We start from the raw sequence: 25,208 nt of genomic DNA on the forward strand, positions 1-25,208 counted from the left end.
AATTACGACATTCTTTGTCCACTGTATCTTGTCTAGAAATGATATGACGCAGTATAAAGTGAGGAGAAACTGTCAAGTGCTACCAACCTCATTAAATAATGAGGTATAAATATATTATATGCTAAATTATGGTCGAGTAATATGATTTGTTCAGTGATGATAAAGAAAGAACAAAATTGAGTGGCTGGAATAAATATCACTTTTTAATTCAGCATTCCTTTCTAACTAAGGGCATTCAAAGAAGATGCAAATATGGATTATAATTGTAATCATCATATATTGCTCATTTTAAAATACAAACGTAATTCAGAAGGATGAGATGCTGAATTATACTCGTAATTGTACCTGATTTGTATTTATTGTTCTTGTTAAAGTACAGACGTAATTCAGAAGAATGAGATGATGAATTATAATTGTACCTAATTTGTAGGGGGTTTATTTAACAAAATAATCTGCCCTCAATGAGGGTGACCATAGAGATCCAGAATAAAAGCACTACATAATAATTTAGAAAGACAAAAAAATAGAATTATAATTATACCTAATTTGTATTTATTGTTCTTTTTAAAATAGTCCTACAGACGTAATTCAGAAGGATGAGATGATGAATTATAATTGTACCTAATTTGTAGGGGGTTTATTTAACAAAATAATCTGCCCTCAATGAGGGTGACTATAGGGATCCAGAATAAAAGCACTACATTATAATTTAGAAAGACAAAATAGAATTATAATTGTACCTGATTTGTATTTATTGTTCTTGTTAAAGTTCTTTTTAAAGCAATAGACGTAATTCAGAAGGATGAGATGATGAATTATAATTGTACCTGATTTGTATTTATTGTTCTTGTTACAGTTCTTTTTAAAGCAATAGACGTAATTCAGAAGGATGAGATGATGAATTATAATTGTACCTGATTTGTATTTATTGTTCTTGTTAAAGTTGTATTTAAAGCAATAGACGTAATTCAGAAGGATGAGATGATGAGTTATAATTGTACCTGATTTGTATTTATTGTTCTTTTTAAAGTACAGACGTAATTCAGAAACAATGAGATAATGGATTATATTTACGAATATAATTATTTATTGTTATGTTTAAAGTGCTTTCGTAATTTAAAATCAATGAAATGATGGGTTATCATGTAATTATTTATTTTTACATTTAAATTACAAATGTTCGAGAAAATGTGATATGGTTTATAATTTTGTGATTATATATCCATTTTTCCTTTTCAAGTAATATCGTTATTCAGAATCGATAATTGTAATTATTTTTGTATTGCTTCTTTAAAAATACATCCAGAAACGTTAACATGTTGGGTTACAATTTTTTTATAACTAGCCTATTTATTGTTCATCTTAAAAGTGCTTTCATTATTAAAAACGATGAGATGATGATTATATTTATAATTATTTAGGTATATATTTTTCATTTTGAAAGTTGTTTCGTTATTCAGAAGCGATGGGATGATGAATTATAATTTGTATTATTCATTTGTTGTTCCATTTAAAGTACAAATGTTTTACAGAAATGATGAGATGATGGATTGTAACATTGTAATCATTTACAGCTCTTTCTTAAAGTGTTTTCATTATTAAAAACGTTGAGATGATGGATTAAGATGCAATTATTTCTTTACCCTTCAAATCAAATTACAGACTTTATTTAGAAATGATGGGATGATGGTTTATAATTGTAATTATGTATTTATTAGCCTTTTAACAGTACAGACGTTGTTTGGAAAAAATGAAATAATAGATAATAATATAATTATTTGCATTATTATTTCTTTCAAAATACAGACATAAACAAGAAGTTGGTAGGTTATAAATTTACTTTAATTATTTATTGTTCTTCTTAAAAGTGTCTTCGTTATTAAGAACCATGAGATGATGAATTATATTTGTAATTATTTATTTATTGCTCTTTATTGTACGTTATTCAGAAATAATGGAATGGTTGATTATAAGGTAATTATTTGCTTATTGTTCCATTTAAAGTTACAGACTTTTCAGAAACGATAAGATGATAGATTATAGCTGTAGCTGTATTATTTATGGCTTTTTTTTAATGATTTCGTTATTAAACACGAGGAGATGATTGATTAGGCTACATTTGGAATGATTTATTTATTGTTATTTTGAAAATGTTTTCGTTACATACATGAAAACGAAGAGTTAATGGATTATGATTGTATTTATTTGCTATTCTTTTTTAAAGCGCTTTTCTTATTAAAACGACGAGTTGATGAATTATATTTGCAATTAGTTATTATCCTTTTTGAATGTGTTGTCATTATTCAGAAACGATGAGATGATGGATTATAACTGTAATTATTGACTTATTCTTGAAGTACTTCATTTGCTTAACTATCTCTGAGTAGTTCATCGAACTTTAAAGGAAAGAAAAGTTAATAATTATATTAAAATGTACCTCATAATCTCGTCTCGAGACACCGTATAAAATTTAAAAGGGGCGATCATTCATAGTGTTGCCTTTTGTTCTCAAAAACATTTCCATTATGACGGATAGCATCGAAATAAAGGAAAATAAAATTGCCTTCTTTTATTAAAAGGGGACGAACATTATGTCAACAGCATAAATGAAGGTAAAATTCCGATGGACTTCAAATTCCATCAACCCCCTCCCAGTTTCCATTAAGTGACCCGGGAAATTCCAAGGCTGAATACGCAGTCACACCATAACAGTGTTATCGTTTCTACCTGATCAGTAGACACTTCGGATTTAATGAACTTCGGATATAATGAACGAAATATGCAAGTCTGCAGAGGTTCACTATATCCGGAGTTGACTATAATATTATATCCCTAAAATTCGCTCACAAAATGTTAATAATTGTATATTTACGAATACTTAACCCATTCAGACATTGTGATGTTGAAATAGATGAATATCGATTACTGCAATAAAGAAATTGGACGTTATTCAGTAATGCCAATTGCGAAAAGCGAAATACAGGTTTAACAATGTTAATTACGTGCACTTAGCTTTTCTCTTATTATTATAAAAGAAATACATTTTCATTATCTTCTGAAATTATAATTTAATTTAAACATTACCCGATCAATACATTAATTAAATGAACAATTGTTGAAAACGCAGTTATCAAATCTGAATGAAGGAATGTAATTTTCTTCGGATAGCCTATAATGGTCATGGAATTAGAAGATGAAGATGTTGATGTGAAAGTAGGATTTCGCACTTTATTTAATACATTACACACTACGTCGAGAACTATGAACTATGTAATATATGTGGAGACAGCTAGCAATGCTTAAGTATTCACACTACAGCGAGACGTATGTTGCTACACAGTGGAGTCCACACCTGTGGAGTAACGGTTAGCGAGTCTAGCCGCGAAACCAGGTGGCCCGGGTTCGATTCCCGGTTGGGGCAAGTTACCTGGTTGAGGTTTTTTCCAGGGTTTTCCCTCAACCCAATATGAGCAAATGCTGGGTAACTTTCGGTGGTGGACCCCGGATTCCTGTCACCGGCATTATCATCTTCATCTCATTCAGACGCTAAATAACCTAAGCTGTTGATAAAGCGTCGTAAAATAACCTACTAAAAAATACACAGTGGAGCCATCTCTGTATAGAAAATTAAAACACGAAATTTATTACGCCATACGGAAGGCAGTTTGATCAAAGACCTTGTGTATAATACTATATAAGATCTTTGGGTTTGATATGCGCTGATGTTACACAAATTTGAACATCTGACTTTCTATTAATTGTTTAATTTCATTTACGTAATACAAATTTTATAGGCTACAATTTGATTAGGTTACCTGTGGGAGCGGGACTAATATCAGCTGTGCCTTATTTCGGCCGTTACTGCATGCTACAGGAAAGTATTTTCCATAGCTCGACAAAGGCATTCTCGCTGTAGTGTGTAACGGGACTAAAGCTGCATCTACACAGTTCAATTTTCCATGCGTGAATGCATGCAATCTGGGAAGAATATTGAAAGAATCAAGTTTAAAACGTACGTTCAATTAAGATGCATGAAGATTCTGTGTCTACATGGTGCGCCGTTCTGAACGTCGTCTTCATTGCGTAAATATAACTTATTAATTAATATTAAATATCAATCTTGCATTCATTGCTTTGAGTACGTAAAGTTGAAAGAACAGTTTAACCGTGTAGATGCATCTTATTGGATTCATGCTCATCGATTTACGGGGAAACAGTTGACGACACTGACTAAACAAAAGGAGACCATGCGATAGATTGATAGCGATAAATCTAGCTGCGAAAATTATCGCGATGTATGACTGTGATTGGTTGGAATTCAAAATTGCATTATTGGTCGAAAATGAAATGACGTCATAAACGAAATAGTCCATGTAATTTTGTATTGTATTCAATTCAATTCATTTCAATTCAATTCAATTTATTTTGACCATTAGACGTATAGTTTTGGCTTCGTCAGAATATTTTGAAAAACATATAATACATTTGAAAAAATACTAATAGGCCTAAAAGAAACATTAAAATAATACAATGAAAACATGAAATAATTTGAAACTTTTAAATTTAAGAAACAGTTCGCCCTCAATGTATTAATTGTAACTAATTGCAATTAAATGCAGGCCTAAACAATTTCATACAAGTTTGTGTTGAAAAACTCAGCAACAGAATAAAAAGGATTATTTAATAACCAATTGTAAAATCTAGTTTTGAAGCTACTGATCAGTAATTTATAGTATTGGCTGAGGAGCTTATATAATTTCATCCCCATAATTGAAAAGTTTGTTTTGCTCTTGTGTAATCTACAATATGGCATATTAATTTGTTCACTGTTTCTATTTCATGATCATGTATATTGCCACTAATGAGTAATTGTCGATATTTTGTCGAGTGTGAAGTACTAGATCGTATATAGAGACTACAAATTTATTATTGTTAAAATAATCCTATATTCAATCTTAGACCTAGAATCCTAGAACAAATAAAAATAATAAAGAAATACCCTAATCTATTTAACTCAATAAGTTTCAAGTTTAAACATGTTTGTAAGCACTTCGTTATTAGTGAATATTAATTTTTAAATATTATTTATTGCCATTTAACGTTGTAATTTTATTGTGTATTGAATCCTATTCCCCTGAGTACGAGATCGTTCTCTTTCAGGGGAGTGCTAGAATTTTTTGTATACTAATATAATGAAATTGTTTACAATTTAATTTAAATTGCAATTTATATGGAGACGTTATCCAGATAAATCTGAAGAAAAATAATAAAAACACTCAAACACAAGTCACAAATTAATATTGGTAAATAGTAACCTAGCAGTGACAGTGTTTTTCATGGAATATTGAAGTGAAATCTGATGTAACGCTAATGGCATAGTCGATATTTCTATATAATACATTTTAAAAATAAGAAAACAATAGATAGACTCCATTAAACAATTGAGGAGAAAAGAGCAAGAGATCAACACGTGATTCACCAAGGCAACTCCACACCCAACGAATAAAAGCGAATCATTGTAGCTAGCACTCCTTTCGAATCTAGGGAATGATTCAGGTCTACTTGCATAATTACGTGTGTGCACATTCCGAGAGAACTTGCCTTTTATGTACGTGAAATGGACGGTGATCTAATCCAGCGTTGAGGAGCTGCTTGGATTCGAGCCTTGAGGTTGTTCTGGAATGGGAGGGTGAAACCATGCTTTGCATGAGAATTAAATTCCAGTTCATAAGCAATTTGACAATATGTCGGTCGTGTTATACGGTACCGGTGACTAAGGTGCGCCTTTAAGCATACTTGGAAAACATGGTCATGGCTTTCAACTTCACCTACGGTATGGATATTGGACTTTTAGGGTGCTATTCATAGACATTTTGAAGCACGCGCTACGAGCGTACTAAGCTAGCCCCGGCTATCGACTAGTTACTTGTACAGAATTCAAATCATATCCTATCGCTAACACTGGTTTATGAATACGAAAAACGCTGATCATCCACCGGAAACCCGCGCTAAAAATGTCTATGAATACGGCCCTTTGTGTTGTTTTAGGTGAAGTTCCAGAGTAATTCTGAATCCATGCCACTTTCCTCCTACTAGATGTCGAGGTCAAGTTCAAAACTTGGCTTTAGAGTATGTCACAAATTCCACTAGGACTCACCGGAATTTAAATTCGAGTTTCTGAAGTGGAAACTCTACGTTATGATTGTTCGGCCAGTGATCCGCCTTATCTAACCGTAATACATATTAATTAATTAATTAATTAATTCATTCATTCATTCATTCGTAGTGTTCTGTCCAAGGATAGGTCTTTCACTGCAAACCCAGCATTCTCCAGCCTTTCCTATTGTTGATATTAAAACGTGGAACGTTCTTCTGTTTACCACTTGAGAAAAATTATAACATTGCCCCTTGCAGAAGTTGCGTCGATGACACCCCTTAATGTATTCGTTAGTTAAGGGGTTAGGTAGTCTATAGTTTACAGCAGTAAAATTTTGTAAATATTCAACTTTTTTTTCCCCTCCATTACTGTAGCTTATACAATAATGAAAAATGGTATGTATAAAATACTGTCCTTCTGCCATATGAAAAAAAAACAAATATATATATATATATATATATATATATATATATATATATATATATATATATATATATGCTGAAATGCATGTTTACAATATCATGGTCTTTCAACTACATTACTTAATAAATACTATTTTTTTTTTATTTTCTGTTAGAAAAAAAACTGATGTTTGACCATTTTCAAAATGAATTTATTTTTTATCAGATAATCTATCAAAGGTAGAGAAGTGATCTTGCATCATATTGTAGATGTGACATGCACAAATATACACAAAAAATTTCATCACAGAATGCTGGATAGTTTTTGAGTTGTGTGGGAAACACTTCATCACTGCACAGTGAACTAAATTTTGGAAAAAAAAAAAGTAAATAATTTTTTTAATCTAAAAATATGTTTTTCATGTAGCAGAAGTACAGTGTTTTACACATACTAATTTTCATTATTGTAAAAGATACAGTAATGGAGGAAAAAATTGTTGAATATTTCCAAACTTTTACTGCTGTAAGCTGTACCTAACCCCTTAAGGAATTTCAGTGATTCATGCTCAGGCTATGATTGTACTAAAACTTTGTTGAAATAGAATGCGCAGCCTATATTTCTTATGTTTCATGATCCACCTCGTTTGTTTTTATGTTTTAAGGAGTTATGTAGGCCTACATATCAGCATTTCCTAAAATAAATCATCCCTCATCCTGGATGTCATGTCTTTGTATAGGCAATTCCAACAATAACGATTAATTATTTCCGTGATTCTTTATTTCAATGTTATAAATATTTATGCTCATGGTTCAATGAACTGTCTGTGAAACATGTTTCCAGGACGAATAATTTCACGATTTGGAGACATTGCCTGGCCGCCAAGATCTCCTGATCTGACTGAAGCTGATTACTTCCTATGGGGTTATCTCAAAAGTAGGGTGTATCGCTACAAGTCTCGGACTATCATCCAGCTGAAACAAAACGTAAGGAACGAAATTAGTGCCATAGAATCTGTTTTGATGGGGCGAGTTATACAGAACTTTCATAGCAGATTGCAGGAATGTATTCGTTACCGTGGAGGCTACTTACGAAATGTAGTTTTTAAAAAGCAATCGGACATTAATAAATTGTATTCTACTAGATTACTTCCAGTATATGTGTTTTCTTTTAATTCGTCCTGAGTGTCCCACAACAGGGCTATAAAAACAGTCATATCCCACTGCCGCATCTTATAGTTACTGTATGGCAGCCATGGCGAAAATGTGATCGTGCGCCGAGCCACTATGTAACATGCAAGGTGCATAGCACCTATGGAGGGAGGCGAACATTCGAAGGGGAAGTGAAGCAACTGTCTGACTTATTAACGGATTTTCATTTTCTTACGCCAAGCACTTAAATATAATTTTATACAGTATAAAGTTACAAACTAATGTTCAGTACGTGTAACGAAGACAGAAATGAAAAAGAAAACATAGGACACATTATCGCAACCTAAAATTAACTCTCTTCAGAATATCTCTGCGACAGAGTTTCAAATTCAGGAATTATGTCACTTACTGTCAGTCGTAGTTGATCACGAAGGTATTTGTTTGTCAGTCGTGATCTAAATTTGGTTTTTACTATTTTCATTGTTGAAAATAATTTTTCACAAACGTAAATTATAGCGAATATGGCTTCAACAGAGCAAGCGAATGAACGAAGCTTCGGATATTTATTTATTTATTTTTTTTTGGCAAAGATTTGAAAAGTTCAGTATTTGTCAAGTCTTACATATAGCTTTCATTTAACATCACATTGTAAATCTGAGTTTAAATTGAAGATTTAACCGCATTATTCGTACATCTGCTGGAAAAGGATCGGCGTACAGAGATAATAATAATAATAATAATAATAATAATAATAATAATAATAATAATAATAATAAACCTTTTAATGTTTCATGAGTAACATGTAGTATAATGCCGTTTTATGTTATACAACCGTTTTCCTCGTAATACTTCTGAACAAATGAATCCTATAGATTCAAAATCCCCTATATCCATTTTCACAAACTGAAGAATTTTGACAGTAATTGGTTCCAATTAGAGAGAATTTTCAACCTAACAATGACTTTTAACGAACCTTTTTCTTTAAATTTAGTTACTTTTCGAATTCAAACTATGTAAATAATTAGAATTCATTCTTAGCAAGCAATATGTGGGCATAACTAAATTATGAACAAAATGGTCTTTAGGGGGTTTTGAATCTAGAGGATTCAAATCATACATTTAATATTCTCATCATATTGATAGCAAAAAAATGCGCCCTCCCATCCTACTTGAAACTTTCGTTTTTGTAGAGGTACATGGTTTCGAGAGAGACATTGCGACGATATGCCACTCGTAGGTCAGAGACAAATACAAATGGAATGGAATTTGACTCCAATGAGTGAGAGGGTGGGGGTTGGAGGAGGTAGGAAGCAAGAGAAGTGCACAGCTATCACTGCGAGCCACAATGTGCTCCTGAGTCACATTTTCGCCACGGCTGCTGTATGGTGAGTACCTGTATACCTGAAGGTACATCATAACTTGTATATTTTTGAGAACATCATATATATTATTATTCGAAAATAAAAATTGTATTAATATTTGGAATGCAATTCTGTTAAGCCCTGTAACTAAGCTAATGCTATCGTACACGTATGCCTTGATAATATTTAGGTTTGAAATAAAAAAATCTTGGAATTTATGGTTCGCCTCTTAGCCACGTAACTACAGAGCTCCACACGGCCAACCGAGTTACTTTATAACAACAGACGTGTAGTTAGGGGCGATGGAAATGAGGAGGGATGTGCGTACAAAAAAATTTGCGGCGCTGCTAATTGTTGCCGTTGTGAATCCGAAAGCTGGCAGAAGCCTGTGGCAAAAAAAAAAAAAAAACAGTTGAACAAGTCCTTTGAGCCGCATTCCTTAATGCAGTAGCATTAGCTAATAATCATTGTGGGTTGGCCTACGTCAAGAACTTGAAAATAATGAACATAAAATTTCATTTCAAACGACCTGCCGTCATGGATGCATAGTTTGAATTTTAGTTCGGAGCGAGTTGTCTGTGCAGCAGAAACTTGAAATGTGTCTTGAGAATATATTTTCTTTTTCGTGCCCTTAGCATTTCAGCGAGGCCAAAGGTCGCTGAATTTAAGTGACGTTAAACAAGAGTAGCTGAGACCGACAGTAACGTAGCATAAAGTGAGCGAAATTACTGGAATGGCCCTGCAAGTAATTACATCTTTGATCTAGCATTTCAAATTTGAATCAAGAATGCTGCACCAACACCACTGCCTTTATGTCCATATGAATATTAATTCAAACAGCTTTCTAGGACCATTACTTCATTGAATCCCTGTCATATTTTAGTCTATCGTCTTATTTTCTCTGTTTACTCTAGTTTGTATTTCAGAGGCCTCTGCCATCTCATGACCACGGTTTGGAGGTACATGTTCTAAAAGCTCTTGTAATATGCATACAACTACGCTCTTAAAATGTGTGAAATATGCATAAAAACTTAAGTACACTAAAATATCTAAATATAGCAACATACTCATGCAAACTTACATAGATGCGCTTGGCTCCACATCCAAAATAAGGGTTTAATTACCATTTACCACTATTGTGTGATAGTTACTTTCCATAGAAAATCTTCGCCTGTTTTCTCTCACTCGCAATAACAGCTATTGAACACCTTCACTTCTGTCACTTTTTTGCTAGTAGTTCCCTATGTTTTGCTGTATTAATATGTTGGTCCATCTGAAATCTGTTTTAACTCCCAATATAAAATTCCTCCATATCTACCATAATATCATTAGAAAATGCACTTTTTTTAAATTAAACCATAAGATCACTAGAAAATACACTTTGTAAAATTAAACCCGTTCGCATTACTTGGTTTCACTTTAGGCATTTTTAACACTGTTCCCGTCACTACTCATTACAGAGATGCTGCTCTAGTTTTAAGAGCTTTCCTTGTTATGCAATCTATTCCAGTAAGGCGGGGATTTCCCTACTTCTCGAGACGTGCCTCTTAAGCAGCCGGCTAGGTCATTTGCTCATTCTTCACGTGATCAGTGATTAATACTCATGTCATGAAGTGGTATCTTATTTTTATTATTTTCTTCAGGCGAGATTAAAAAAATAATAACCGGTTCACTAAAATAATCCATTTAAAGCCGTTTTAAGATTTGTTTTTGTATTTGGGTTTAAAATATGTTAAATAAGCATAAAACTTATTTATTAAATATGATGCAGTAACTTAAAACAGCATAAATATGCACTTATATGCACAATCAAATTCATTCAGGACAGAAAATTCGTAACACGAGTATTTATCAGCATATCAATAACAGTGTTTAAAAAAAGTATGCTAATGCATGAACCTTCTAACCCTGCTCATGAGACATTCTGTACCAACATTGCAGTTTTAACCGAAACGTTGGCACGCAGAGACAACTGTTCGGAAAGCAGGGAACTTGTGGAACTAGGTATAACTGACCGAGAGATCTTGTCTACAGATCCCCCATCATTCGCCTCAGAATTGCTGGTTTAATCTGTTGGAAAGAACGCCGTACGGCGTCCTTCAATTCATCAGTGGTTCGTAGCGTTTCTGTGCAACAATGCTATTGATGAAACACCACTTGAATTAGGTGTTTTCACAACGTTGGATTGGCTGTGGGTCACCCATGTTACCAGCTTCTGTCGATTGGCCACCTCGCAGCCCTGATCACACAACCTGTAACAATGCACAGTGGGGTTTCATCAAGAGAATTGTTGCACAGGAACGGTACGACACCATTGATGAATTGAAGGACGCCATATGCCAAGCTTTCCAACAGATTACACCAGCAATGTTGAGGCGAATGTCACACTGAATCTTGCAACGCATTGTTTTGTATGAGGAAAAAGATGGGAAACATACTGACCCTTTGTACACTTATGACTCACAGTTAGTGTAAAGTGGATGTATGCCTGCATTGTGACTAGAATTACATAAATAGTGTATATATTTATAGGTATTTATAGAGGTTAACAAGACATTGTGCCCAACCTATACTCCGGACCTTCGACTGGCCGGTAAATCATATCTGGAGCTCTCATTCAGGGACACATTGCTTATGTACGCCTAAATCTACGACACAGAACACCCTTCGGAAGAAAACATTACTATTTACGCATTCACATATTGTATCTGTACGAGGGAAGTTAAATAAAGATGTAGGGCGCTCTCAGATTGAAGAAAAAAGTACCGGGCCGGCGCCCTGGCACGACTATACCCATTTCATCAAGTGAAACGTTTCACTGTCCATAATAAATTCGTGTGCAATCTTCTCTGAACATAGGTCGATTTATTTTTGCATCTTGATATACGCTACATTTTACATTTGAAAGGTCCACACCTGTGGAGTAACGGTCAGCGCGTCTGGCTGCGAAACCAGATGGCCCGGGTTCGAATCCCGGTCGGGGCAAGTTACCTGGTTGAGGTTTTTTCCGGGGTTTTCCCTTAACCCAATAAGAGCAAATGCTGGGTGACTTTCGGTGCTGGACCCCGGACTCATTTCACCGGCATTATCACCTTCATTTCAGTCAGACGCTAAATAACCTAGATGTTGATACAGCGTCGTAAAATAACCCAATAAAATAAAAAAAAAATAAAAATAAAAATACATTTGAAAATTAGAGGCTAGGCGGGATGAGATTCATACCGTAAATAATAAATAATTTAAATCCGCAGCAGCGTAGACGCTTAATCTTTATTAAGACTCCCAGAACGTTTTTGGAATCAGAAATGCTTCTATCAGAAGGTTCCGCAGACTCTATGCTTAAGGTTAAAACGGCCGGTAAACTGATACTAACCATTCACGTGCATCTCACATTGAGGCTAAAATAAATGGGAGCTTCTTTCACCCTGAACCTACAGCGTTGCACATGGGAACCTTAGCTTTTTACTTTTTAAAACACTAGCAACTTATCAGCAGTCATAATTTGAGCTCCTGACATGTGGTTAAGTAAAGGTTTGCATGCATGGACAATGTCGGACGTGGCTGACAGATGCGACTGGAACTGAAAGACCGTGTTCCAGGCTGATCAGCCACTGGGATTCCTGGCGTGCCTGCGCTGTGGTCCGCCTCTCCGGGAACATCGCTACGCTGTTAAAAGCGTGGATTCTTTTCTGTGCCCCCACTTCACAGATATCTACTTCAGAGCATTTGAGGAGAGCAGAAATACGGTCGCGAGCAGTTTGCTGGATAAGGCGCTCCAAACACTTTGATTCATCGGTATTCTCCACAGCCTCATCAACTCATCGTCTTTTAATAGCATCTAGAGTCCTAGTTTAAAACAGACGTTAGATAAGGATTTATAATTACAATTCATCATTTCGTCGTTCCTGAAGAGCCTCCTTACTTTCTAAGGTCCTTGAATAAAAAATTACCTTCCCGTCTATGATGGACCTTATTGTTTAAAAGAGATATTCAATAAAGTAATATATTTACAAATGACCATCCTCATGGGTGGTCAAAGGTTCTGCCTACAGTTCATGAGGTCCCGGGTTCGATTCCCGGTGAGAACACAGGAATTTTTCCTTGAAGGGGAATATTCCTGTGTTTGTCCATGGTCTGGAAATTAGGTTAGGCTTAGGTTTAAGACCTCTCCTGGCACTTCATAATCACCCTATCATAATATCATCAAGGAAGCGTAACTTCGCATTCCAGGCGCCCTAACCTCAGAAGTGGGTTACAAATAAACCATTGCCACAGGAGACCAGAAATTTCAAGTGACAACCTGGTGATATTGGATAATAGTACATTATGAAACGAGCTATAATGGTAGTAATTAAGACGCGAGCATGTTTGTTTATGAAACTCGCTTGCGCTCGTTTCATAATTTTCATACGAGCGTCTTAATTACCATTATAGGCAAGTTTCATACGACTTTTTATGCTCGACCATATTTCTAACTTAAAATTATTCATAAGTATTTATGTTATGGTTATGTAAGTGAGGAGTGGAACTGAGCTTCTAAATTGTGAGATGTGCGCAGACGCGAAAGTATTGATTTTTTCCGAGGAATGAATGTCATTGACATTGATGTAATCTGGAGAATAACATGAACATTAGTCTTGATATAACCTGGAAATTGATTTAGAATTGAAAAACGAGATGACAAATTGAATTTATTTGAATATGATTTACAATTAACGCTAATTAGCCTATTATAGTAACAGAACATAACCTTCTGCGACAGTATTGGATTTACAGCCTCCGTGACTTTTCGCTAGTTGTCTTTCGATTGCATATCCGAGAATAATCGATACTTGCGCTTTTATAATGCTACAATGATGAACAACTGAACTATAATGAATAGGTGTACTTTAATGAGGTGCATTAAAGGGCTACTACCAGGTGTATAATTACTACATTTCGGCATGGTCGAGCATAAAAAAATATATAATATATTTACAAATCAGCACTTGTAGTCTGTGAATAACCTTTATTGCATATGAATTTGTGTGTATCCAATGCCTACCCACTTCCCTTACATGATTCGGGTTCCGTATACTGCGGAGAGATGGCAGGACTGTGACCCATTTTCAAGTTGCACACCACTTCGGTGGGCCATGCTGTACATGATATGTATCTGTGGAATGTTATATCGTGTACTAGGGTGAGTGTACGTGTAGGTGTAGTGTAGAACCTGGGTGAGGATGATGATTAAGGGAGAAGGGGAAACCCAGTGCCGGCACGTAGCCTATTCCTGTTGAATAGTACCACTTAACGTTCCCTTCGAAGGACGAATCACTATCAACAGTGATGCCTTCTCTTCATATGCACTGTAGAAAGATTTGGGATTTAACCCAGGCATATTGGTGCACAATCTAGTGATTAAAGTTGTGCATCGCCACTTTTCCTTGTCCTGAAGTAGAAATTTTACACAAAAATCTCTCGAACCTGGACCGACTAGTCTGGAGGCAGACGCGCTACCATAGAGTTAACTCGCCGGACTTATTGCATGTGATATAGGTATTAGTGTCATGAAATGTTCGAACATGAGAGGAACAACGAAGACATTACAAACTTCGTCTTATTTCATATGAAAAACTATTCGCAAGATCTGTGCTAAAATATTTAGGCCCAATTGTATAAAACTCCCTGACTAAAGATCAACTTTGATCGAAGATCGAAAAGTAGACCGAGTTCAGACACTTCTTCTATTGTATAAAACTTTTCTGCGATCAGATTACCTTGGTTCAAATGCAATCTAAGTTCACGTGAAAAGGATTTGGCAACATCGCATAAACAGGTGAAATACGTGATGCGCGGACCATGTTATACAGGTTTGTTCAGTGTTGCCAACCTAGCGATTTTAACACTTTTCAACAACAATTTCTTTTAACTTTTATATTGCTTAAATAGGGATTTAGTGACCTTTTTAGCACCCAATAGTGACAAAATTTAATCTTTCTTTGTTGATAATGAGAAATCTAGCGACTTTACAACTACTTTTTCGCGACTTTCCGTATTACACTCTGTTGGAGACACTGGTTTTTTTGCAATGTAAATAATGGCGGACAATAAGAAGGTTGACTGTTCTCCAAGTTGTTATCAGGTCATGGTGTTTGATACTGCTAAACATAATAAAGCTTCATAAAACGACAATTTTCGTTTAGTAATGCAGTTAATTGAACATTTATGAATGTACCTATCATATCCATTAATAATTAATGATTGTTATAAACATAATATAATTATAGGTTATGTTATTTGATACTGCTGAACACGATAGAGCCTTATAAAATATAAGAATGTTTGTGTATTAAGGCAAGAAATTGAAAGAAATATATATAAATGTACCTAACATATCTATTAATATTAATAATAATGGATATTTTATTTGCACAATCTGTCACTCGTATATTTCAAACAGAAAAGAAATAACTGAACTTGGATCATCTAACTTAATCGGGGAAATTTCTTCAGTCAAAGTTGACTTTAGTTTGAGGCAAATTTATCTCAGATTAGACTTTATGCAACACAAAATTCCAAGTCCAGCTGAAACAAGGATCAATTTAACCTCTGATCTAAGATTAAATGGTTTATACAATCGGGCCTTAAGCGGTTAAAATATGAAGGGTTGGGAGTGGAGGACAGAGAACATCTCTATAACAAGGTGAAACAAACATGACAGGCCTCCTCCTGCACACCGAACATCGGCGAATATCGAACTTCGCCATACTCGACAAACTTGAACCGAACATAGTGCCTGTAATATACGACGTTAATAGGTCAGTTATTATAACTATGGAAGCACATTATATAATTTATTTGAATGCTTTAGTACTAATGGTCTAAGTCTTAATCTGAATAAAATTCCAACTTTTGTATTTAATCTTCATACTAATAGTGGAACATATACTAAACCAGGCCTGCAGAACTGTAGCTCTTGAGAGCGACTGCTATACTCCCCTTTCTTACCCCACCCACCTTTTCTACCAGTGCGGTCATGACGTTCTAGTTACGCTTGGCTGCATTAACAATCATTCGCCGCGGCAGGTATACAATACGCTATCAAGAATTACAAATGAACAGATAATAAAATTTTTAGGAACATACCTTTAGAAAATAAAAGAAAAATGAATGAGGGAAATAAATAAATTAAAAGACACGTAAAATAAATTTTAAAATGTATGTGTGCATGTAATGTAAAAAGGTCTCAGTATGTATATATCGTCCTATTACTAGTAAAGCCGATTAAATCCACTTTTTGTGTAAAATAAGTTAAGTATAGTCCCCGACATGTCTTTCCGTGCTCTGTATTTTACTAAAATGAAATAAGTCCGAAATGTTGCTTGCAGGTAACAAACCATTTACTTTATTTGAAGAATTTATTATGATTTTTCGTGCATTAATAGAGTTTTAATTCCTGTTTTTACTAAACTTGTATTACTGGTCTTAACTGGTTTTACTAGTAATAGGACGATAAATAAATTGTACGTTGATAAGTGAGTGATAGCTATATGACCGGATATCAGTGCTGTCATTCAACATTGTAACGCACTCCAGCCAAATAAATAAATAGGCCTAAATAAATAAATAAATAAGTAAATAAGTAAATAAATAAATAAGTAAATAAATAAATAAACAAATAAATAAATAAGTAAAAAAAGTACATAAGTAAGTAAATAACTAGGCCTAAATATGTAAGTAAATAAGAAAATAAGTAAATAAGTAAACAAACAAACAAATAATACGCGTACTGCAGTTTAAAGAGAACTGGAAAATGGCAAAATGTAAACCCGTGAAGGAATACTACTTCCAAAGAAAATGGGAATATGATTATTTTGTTTTTGAAGACGAAAGAATTCCTTGTTTACTGTGTTCCATCCAATTTATTTCCTCTCGTCATTTCAATATTAAACCACATTTCAATAAAGCCCACATTAAGAATTATGGAATGCACATACTTTCGGGAAAGTTCGTTATTACGAAGTGTATATCGATTATTTATTTATATACTGTAAAATTAAGGACGTCATTCGTTGTGTTCATTTTGAATTGCAATTAATAGTGACTTTCAAGGTTCATTACTTAAATGCTATAAATTTATGTTTCCGTCTGTGATGATAGGAGGAGAGTTTTCGAAAATCTAAAACATGTTAGGTGCAAAGAAATCTAAAGAAACTACCGACAGGAAGTCTAGCATAATTGTAAACCTTGAAACGAGATAACGCATTATAAAAACAATGAATTTATTACAATCCTTTTTGAAAATTACATGCCGCCACTGATGGACCTTTGGCGACAAGAGAAGGTAAATAACCCTACGCGGAAGTCGATCATTCCCAATAGAAGTGGAGTGAGGCTGTCGTCATATTTCCCCTCCTTACGAGTTCTGCAGGCCTGTACTAAACTTTTAGGCTTTTATCTCGATAGCAAACTTACATAGAAGAATATAACTCTAGCGTTGTGCATTAAATTGTCAATGGTTATTTACGTAGGCTATTAAGAAGATTAAAACTATTATTTCCTGTCAATACTTTATGAAAAGCCTATCATTTTTTGTCTCATTTGAATTATGGAATTTTACTGTGGGTAAATAGTGTCACTGCAGATACGTTTTCCTTCTTCAGAAAAAAATCTGTGGGTATTTTTAAGGGTTGTGGCTCAGGAGAACATTGTAAACCGTTATGAATTGAATTTGGAATTATTTCATTGTATGTTTTGCTAACATAATGTTCGTATATGAATATGTTTATGGTATTATGGTACATTCTCATGACATTAGAAATAACAAAACCAAACGGTTCGTAAAAGTAGATTATCCAAGGTTTTTAAGAGTCTTTCGTTAATGGTATGGAACTTTTTAATAAAATTCCTCTTAACATTAGAAATATTAATAATATTAGAGTTTTTAAAACGAAATTAAAAGATCTGAATGACGGGGAGAGCAATGGTGGATTGATATTTCGTAATGGAGTGGAGTGGACTTTTTCCATTGCTGGTGACAAAATCTAATTTTCCACAACGTTTCGAAGACTTGTTCTGTCTCCGTCATCAGGTGAGAAGAAGCCTGCTCGTCGGAATCTTTACATACAGCTGCCTGTATGATTGATCAATGATTGTCAGGAAGAAGAAGACTACAAAGGAGAAGACAACTTATATTAACATTATGAACATTAAGCTATATGAATCGTAGGAGGAAGGAAGAAAATTAGGAATAGTAGAAAATGCTAGGTTTTTAGTGAAAGACCTGTCCTTCGACAGAAAACTATGATTGAGTGAATTACTGTTATTATTATTATTATTATCATTATTATTATTATTATTATTACTATTATTATTATTATTATTATTATTATTATTATTATTATTATTATTATGCGTATCTCACTACAACGTGAAGTTATGAAATTGGTGAAATAGCAACATTCATGAATTTTTAAATATAAGTTATTTTGTCGTAGGCCCTATATTATTGTGACGATCTTCGGAATTAAGAAACAGTGATACATTTTTTAGTAAATTTTGTCCCTACATAAGTTTAGGGTTTATTATTATTTATTATTATTATTGTATCTCCAATGGGGGGTAGCCCTATTTTACATATGTATGCTAGGGCTATAGTTTTACACAAAAAATATTCCTAACCATAAAACAAATTGAAAAGAAAAATAAATTAGCTTACACAATGGAAATAAAACCTAAACAATCCGTAATTTAAACATTGCGGTTGCAAATCAAACATCAGTCATCAATTGAGACATACAGAAAACAGTTACAACACATAAACAAAACATTTCTTATAGCGGTACTCTATAACACAATTAAGCAACTTTCCCTAACATACATCATAAATTAATACACAATAGTCACACAAAGACAATCAAGCATCCCATAACTATGACTCACATACACAACAAATCAAGCATCCTCTACAAAACATACACTTCAACATAATAACCATACATTTAAAAGTTACAAATTTGGCTGCAAAAGAATATATAGGACACTGTTACTAAATACTGTTATTTCTACAAGGTCTTAAATACACCTGTAATAAATATGTGAAATTCCTTTATGCAACATTGCTTCAGAAGAACTTTTGTAATTGGTGGTGAGAAAGTTGTATCGCACATGCTAAGGTGGGTTTCTAGTCGGTATCTCTTGCGTTCCTGTAGCGGGCACTGAAATAACAGGTGGTCGACTGTTTGTGTGGGGTGTTCACAGGGACATGAAGAGCCATTTGGGTTGTCAATTTTGAAACGTTCAAAATATGAATTAAATTTTCCGTGTCCAGTCATAAATTGCGTGGATATGTAAGATGGTTCATAATTCCTTACGGTTAGTCTATCTTTAACTATGGGAAAATATAGTGATTTTGTGATTTGGCCATTTGTACTATTTAACCACATTGCATTCCAGTCATTTAAGATGTACACCTTCAGTTGCATTTTTACATAAGAGAGGGGTTGTTTAGAGTATGTGTGTTCTGTTTCCGAAATTGCGGCCATCTTGGCTAGATGATCTGCTCTTTCGTTTCCTGTGTTCCCTACATGACCACGTACCCAATCGAAACATACATGTTGCTTACATAGTAACAAAGTTTCCCTAATACCAACCGCAATTGGATTGAGGTTATATTTATCGTCAATTGCTGCGAGTGCTGCTTGAGAATCACATAAAATTCGTATAAATCAAGAAAAAATATAAATCAATGTAAACTTACGCGTTTGTAGCATTAATACTCTCTTCTTAGGCTATATTCGAGTCGAAAATTTATAGAAACCGCATTCCAATGCATCAGAAATTTTAAAACTTGACGAAGATTTACTTAACCTCATAAGAGGCAAGGCGGTAATAGTGCGCAGAATTTATACTTAAATTAACTAGAAATTTTATCCTGTCGTGAAGTTTAATGGGAATATCAGTGGGGAAATTCGGCTAATTGTTTGCAGCAGTGTAAGAGCATCGTAGGAATTCGGCAGGTCCGCGATGGAGGAATGCTGCCGCTGCACGTCAGGTTCTCTGCCAACTCGCTGGTTCCAGGGCTCCACTCACGTTTCTTACATTCGAAAGTGTCTCACATTTGAGCCAAGAGATGACCTCACTGTAAAGATTACGAATATCGGAATTTTCATATCGTTAATCTATTTTTTTTTGTTCCCGCGCTTTCAATGAATTTTCTTAAACAAATCTAAATGAAAGACCATCAGTTTGCTGTGTAGAGAGATAGGCTGGCTGTAACTTACAGGTGTGGGGATTTGTCATTAAAGTTGATTATTTTGACCACCTCAGTTCACTAAATGAGTACTTCAATAATAACAAAATCTGTCAACCCGCTGGTTAGGCCTACAGAGCTCCACGTAGGCCTACATTTCTTGCACTCGGAAGTATCCCATATTTGAGTCAAGAGAGGATTTTATTGTAAAAAATTATGAATTTAAGAATTTCCATGTTCTTAAACTACTTTCTTGTCTATTTTTTTTGTTTCAAGCTTTTATCGAACTTTCATATTCAAATCTAATTAACTATTACCAATTTACTGTGTACAAGTCTGAGAATATTTTGTCATGGAAATTAATCACTTTAACCACCTCAATTCAGTACATGAGTTCTTGTTACTCACTTCAATAACAACGAAATCTACATATTTTTTTCTTTTATCATGATAAAACATAATGTCTCTTTTGTTCTCAAAAGAGTTTCTCTGTCATAGTTTTCTGTTTTCTCTAGGATGATATTTCTGAGCATCTGTAACAGTCACGTTCAGCGCGACCATCTCTAGCCTTTAAACGAGGTGCAACAGTGACAGAATATGAGAATCACATGCTGGCATACACTTAAAAGATATTCTATTTCATTGTTGCACCTCGTTTAAAGGCTAGAAATGTCCGCGCTGAACATGCCTGATCTAGAGGAATTCGTTTCTCGAACATGCGATTTTATCCGTTTCATCCAACAAATTGTCTCCTATACCTTTCCTGGAACAACGGGACACATTAGCGAAAAAAGGGACGTTCCTGTATTTTACGGGACTTGTGACCTAGTGGTCAGCCGTAGATTTCGGCCAGATGTCCCAAATTGTGGAATTTGTGTGTATACCTGAAAAATCCTATTTCCTTGAAAACAAAACTACATCATTATTTTTCTGTAAACTTACTTCTTAACAAAGTTAGGGGGCTTTGAATTCTTTCCTCACTATATTTAAATGTATATTGTATACTCAATACCCTTAGTAGGTCTAAGTTCAAGTATATTTTGCTATCCAACAATTTAATACTTAACAGTAGAAAGGTGTTAAATGCCAAAATTAAAAAAAAAAATGTGATATTTCACTAGAATGGTGCAAAATGCCAAGGGGCATTCAATGTTTAGAATGCCCATAAAATAACTATTTTAATGTGATGTAAATTCAACAGAATTGATTCTAAACATATCTACGTGTAATGATTTACTTAAGTACATCTAGAGCGTGATAAGATGGATTGAAAGTAGGCCTAATAAAACTCCAAGAAATAAATTACATAACTTTTTGTTTCTGCATAATTTTGGCCTAATAATTCTATCTTTCTGCATAATTATTTATTTTATTATATCAGATGATGCCAAATAAGGCGAAAACGTTAATATATATTTAATACCTTCATAGCAAATAAACAACATATCAGAAGATCTAGGTTCACATCGTAGAGTGTTATTAATATCACCAAAAGATGGCAGTAGTGCTAAGTTACCAGGACTCTCTCTAAAAAATATGCAATGTTCCATTTCTTTTGATTTCTCTCCGTTGTTTATTTGTCGTGTTAATAGTGAAGTTATGGCAAAAGGCATTATTGATTATATACCGTGGTATTTTCTACAAAGAGAAAGATCAGCTTAGGATGGCAATATTAATAGACGATTTCCAATCACACCCAGTGAAAGTGGGAGTAAGGTTAGTTATTATATGATTTAAAGATTATCGGGAAAAATTTGTCCAGGTTTAAGATTGACACTAATACATACAAGAAGATATGAGTTCATAGAATTTATGGAGCTATTTAATGACGTGAAACTAACGCAAATATATTATGAGCAAGATTGGATGACCTACCATACATCCTGGGAGTCAAAGAAAGCAGTATCCAGTTATTTTGATAACCAATCATCTCTGTTGGTTTGTGGTCAATACGTTCGCCCGATTTCTTCTTGTGGGGATATTTTAAAGATAATTTTTTTCATGACAGGTCTCAAACCCTGGAACAGCTGGAGGACAACATCTCTAGGGAAATCAGGAGCACTGATGGTGTGGTGTTGGCACTCATAACAGGAAACAAGAAGCGCCGCGTCAAAATGTGCCAAGCGGAGAACGACGGTCTCTTCCAGTATCTGATGCGATATGCACGTGTTCTACAAAAACCAAGGTAAGTCTCCTGCAAATTTTAACATTTTACCTTGATTTATCTGTGAATTGTAGGCGATAAATTGGGTTCGGGTCTATAAGAATCACTCTGTACCTTCCACAAGACGAGAATCAGGGTTTAAGCTACAGTCGTATTTGTCGCATTTTGCTACTCGACTTCCAAAAATGCAACAAACTTTGGATGTAAATGTGCAAAAATGCGACAACCATATTGGACTTCGGAAACGAAGATGGTAATGGAGAAAATGAAATCGGAGATGTGTTTGAACTAATCTGAATTTAAATGAAATGCTAATGGCATGGGCAATGTTCGAAAAGGTATTGAGCAATAGATGTTCAGGAATTGATTTCAAAGAGTTGGTGCAATTCATGTAGGCCTAAGTTAAGTGAACAATTTCTTCTAATTGATTTATATAATTCCGTCACATACTAAATTGTGAGCGAGGTTTTAGTTGCATGAATATTATAAAAATTGCAATTGGAAATCGCTTTTCAGTAAAAAGAGTTAGTGCTCTGGTAACAAAAAAATCTTGAAGGGCCTACCAGTAAAGAATTTCAATGTTTAGAATGCCCATAAAATGACGTATTTTAATGTGATGTAAATTCAACAGAATTGATTCTAAACATATCTACGTGTAATGATTTACTTAAGTATATCTAGAGCGTGATAAGATGGATTGAAAGTAGGCCTAATAAAACTCCAAGAAATAAATTACATAACTTTTTGTTTCTGCATAATTTTGGCCTAATAATTCTATCTTTCTGCATAATTATTTATAGATTTCACAAGAATTTCGTAATTTGCACAAATATAATTTTTCAATTGTACAGTAGTGGCAAAAAAAACCGGACCGACCCTTACAGCTAATTTCAGAGCCTTGTTCACTCCAGAGCACGATAGACTGGTAACTAAGACTTTTGTGGTTCGAATCCTGCTTAGGAATGAAACTTTTTCTTGTTCCTTATTCAAATTTATTCTCAATACATTTCGATTGCTGGTAAAATTCATGTTCTGGGAATAATAAGTTAATTAAGTAGCAAAATATCGCTGCAATCGAAAAGTATTGGGAATAAATTTGAATAAGGAACAAAAAAAGTTTCTTTCCCAGACAGGATTTGAATCACGAAAGTCTAAGTTACCAGTCTATCGTGCTCTGGAGTGAACAAGGCTCTGAAATCAGCTACAAGAGTCGGTCCGGTTTCTTTGCCCCTAATGTACATTTTTTGCGGCTATTATTTATTTTCTAGCTTAAACCCTAGCTTCTAGAATTATGTGGCGCTTTTACAGCTGATAGATTTTGTTTTGAACTTTCGTGTAGGAAAATTTAGAGATCACTGACGTTGCTTGTAGAGTATGGTCTTGCTCGAAAATAGTTATTACTGAGCGAAAGATTCCTAATAACGTCTTTGGCCATGAGACATTTCATAGAACTTGTCCGGCATCGAACTGTGGCTCCTATGAGGAGCTAAGTCTGGCTCTTCCACGTGTGACGGTATCCCCATCTGTTCGGTTATTCCCCAGAAAGGGGGAACAATAAACTGTGCTTTTGTAAGGATTCATCCCGTCCGCAGTAGCAGAGACAAGATGACTACAAGCTATTGCAGTCTCTCTATTAGCATATGTAAATAATGAGAGACTCGTTCGCATTCGATATGGCCCATTGAAATGCCAAGCGGAGTAGTTGATGTCCGCAGTCAGAAGAAGACATTTTTAAGAGTAATCTTTTACTCGCTTTCAACTGCAGGCTGCACTCTGTGATGCATGGCGCATTCCTCGGATAATTAGCTCATACTGCAGCTATTGATTCTGCAGGCATGTGACAGTGGCGGATCGCAGAACCGTGGCATGTGAGACGAATTGGGTACTTAACAGTAGAAAGGTTCAAAGTGCCAAATTTATGAACAGTATTTTATTAATAAATCACTTTCGCTCTTGAACAAATTTAAGAATATATTTTTTAGAATTGAAATGATAGTACTTGTATGTTTGTATTTATTTATTTACACTGCAAGTGGGCAAGCACCCGGTGGCAGTGGTATACACAATATAAACAATACACAAAAAATTACAATACACAATACAATAAGAATACACAATACAATTTTACAAAATAATTAGAATTAATAATACATAAAATAACCTAATTAATAAGTGAACCTAATTTTACAATACAACCTGCATATCTGGAGGCCCTACATAAGTTTCACATTAGTACTGATAATAATCTTTCACTTTACTCTCATCTCACTCACTGTAGTGGCACTATGACGCATTTCACTGACACTTTAGAAGACATTTCACTGACACTATAGAACACATTTCATTGACACTATAAATTATCACTGATCGGAACTGTTCACTGCACTGTAAAGCCATAACTTCACTGACTCACCTCGCTTCACTGATACAACAGCTCAAATAAGACAAATAATTACACCCTTATGCATACTTACAAACAGAACTGCATTTAAACTAAACATTTCTAGTCTAAGACCCTCTTACACGCTTTTACAATTCAAACCAATGGAGTAACTCTTCAGGCTAAATAAATACATGTCACCTTAAAAAATTAAATGTTAAATGTCGCCTTAATTTTAATTTACACTTTATACACAACTTTTTAAGTTAGTCTTGAATCTCCTTAAGGAAAGACAGCCCTCAAAGACCGCTGCAGGTAGATCATTCCAATCATTTATAGTTCTATTTAAAAATGAGAATTTAC

The 25,208-nt window shown here is 34.4% G+C and overlaps 1 protein-coding gene and 1 long non-coding RNA gene across 2 annotated transcripts in view; one reads left to right on the forward strand and one right to left on the reverse strand.

Annotated features, from left to right (window-relative positions):
• The window catches only part of Wnt10 (Wnt oncogene analog 10), a 396,687-nt gene extending 386,181 nt beyond the window's left edge, over positions 1-10,506 (reverse strand). Inside the window, exon 1 of the mRNA XM_069841939.1 lies at positions 10,150-10,506. Coding sequence (XP_069698040.1) covers positions 10,150-10,151 — 2 coding nt within the window. The 5' untranslated portion in view covers positions 10,152-10,506. The remainder of the gene's footprint in view (positions 1-10,149) is intronic.
• Positions 1-22,480, forward strand: part of LOC138710812 (uncharacterized) — a 267,549-nt gene extending 245,069 nt beyond the window's left edge. The window contains exon 3 of the long non-coding RNA XR_011335311.1: positions 22,310-22,480. This is a non-coding gene — a long non-coding RNA (uncharacterized lncRNA). The remainder of the gene's footprint in view (positions 1-22,309) is intronic.
• Positions 22,481-25,208: the final 2,728 nt, after the last annotated feature.

This window comes from Periplaneta americana, chromosome 12 (genome assembly GCF_040183065.1).
Source record: "Periplaneta americana isolate PAMFEO1 chromosome 12, P.americana_PAMFEO1_priV1, whole genome shotgun sequence".
NCBI lineage: Eukaryota > Metazoa > Arthropoda > Insecta > Blattodea > Blattidae > Periplaneta > Periplaneta americana.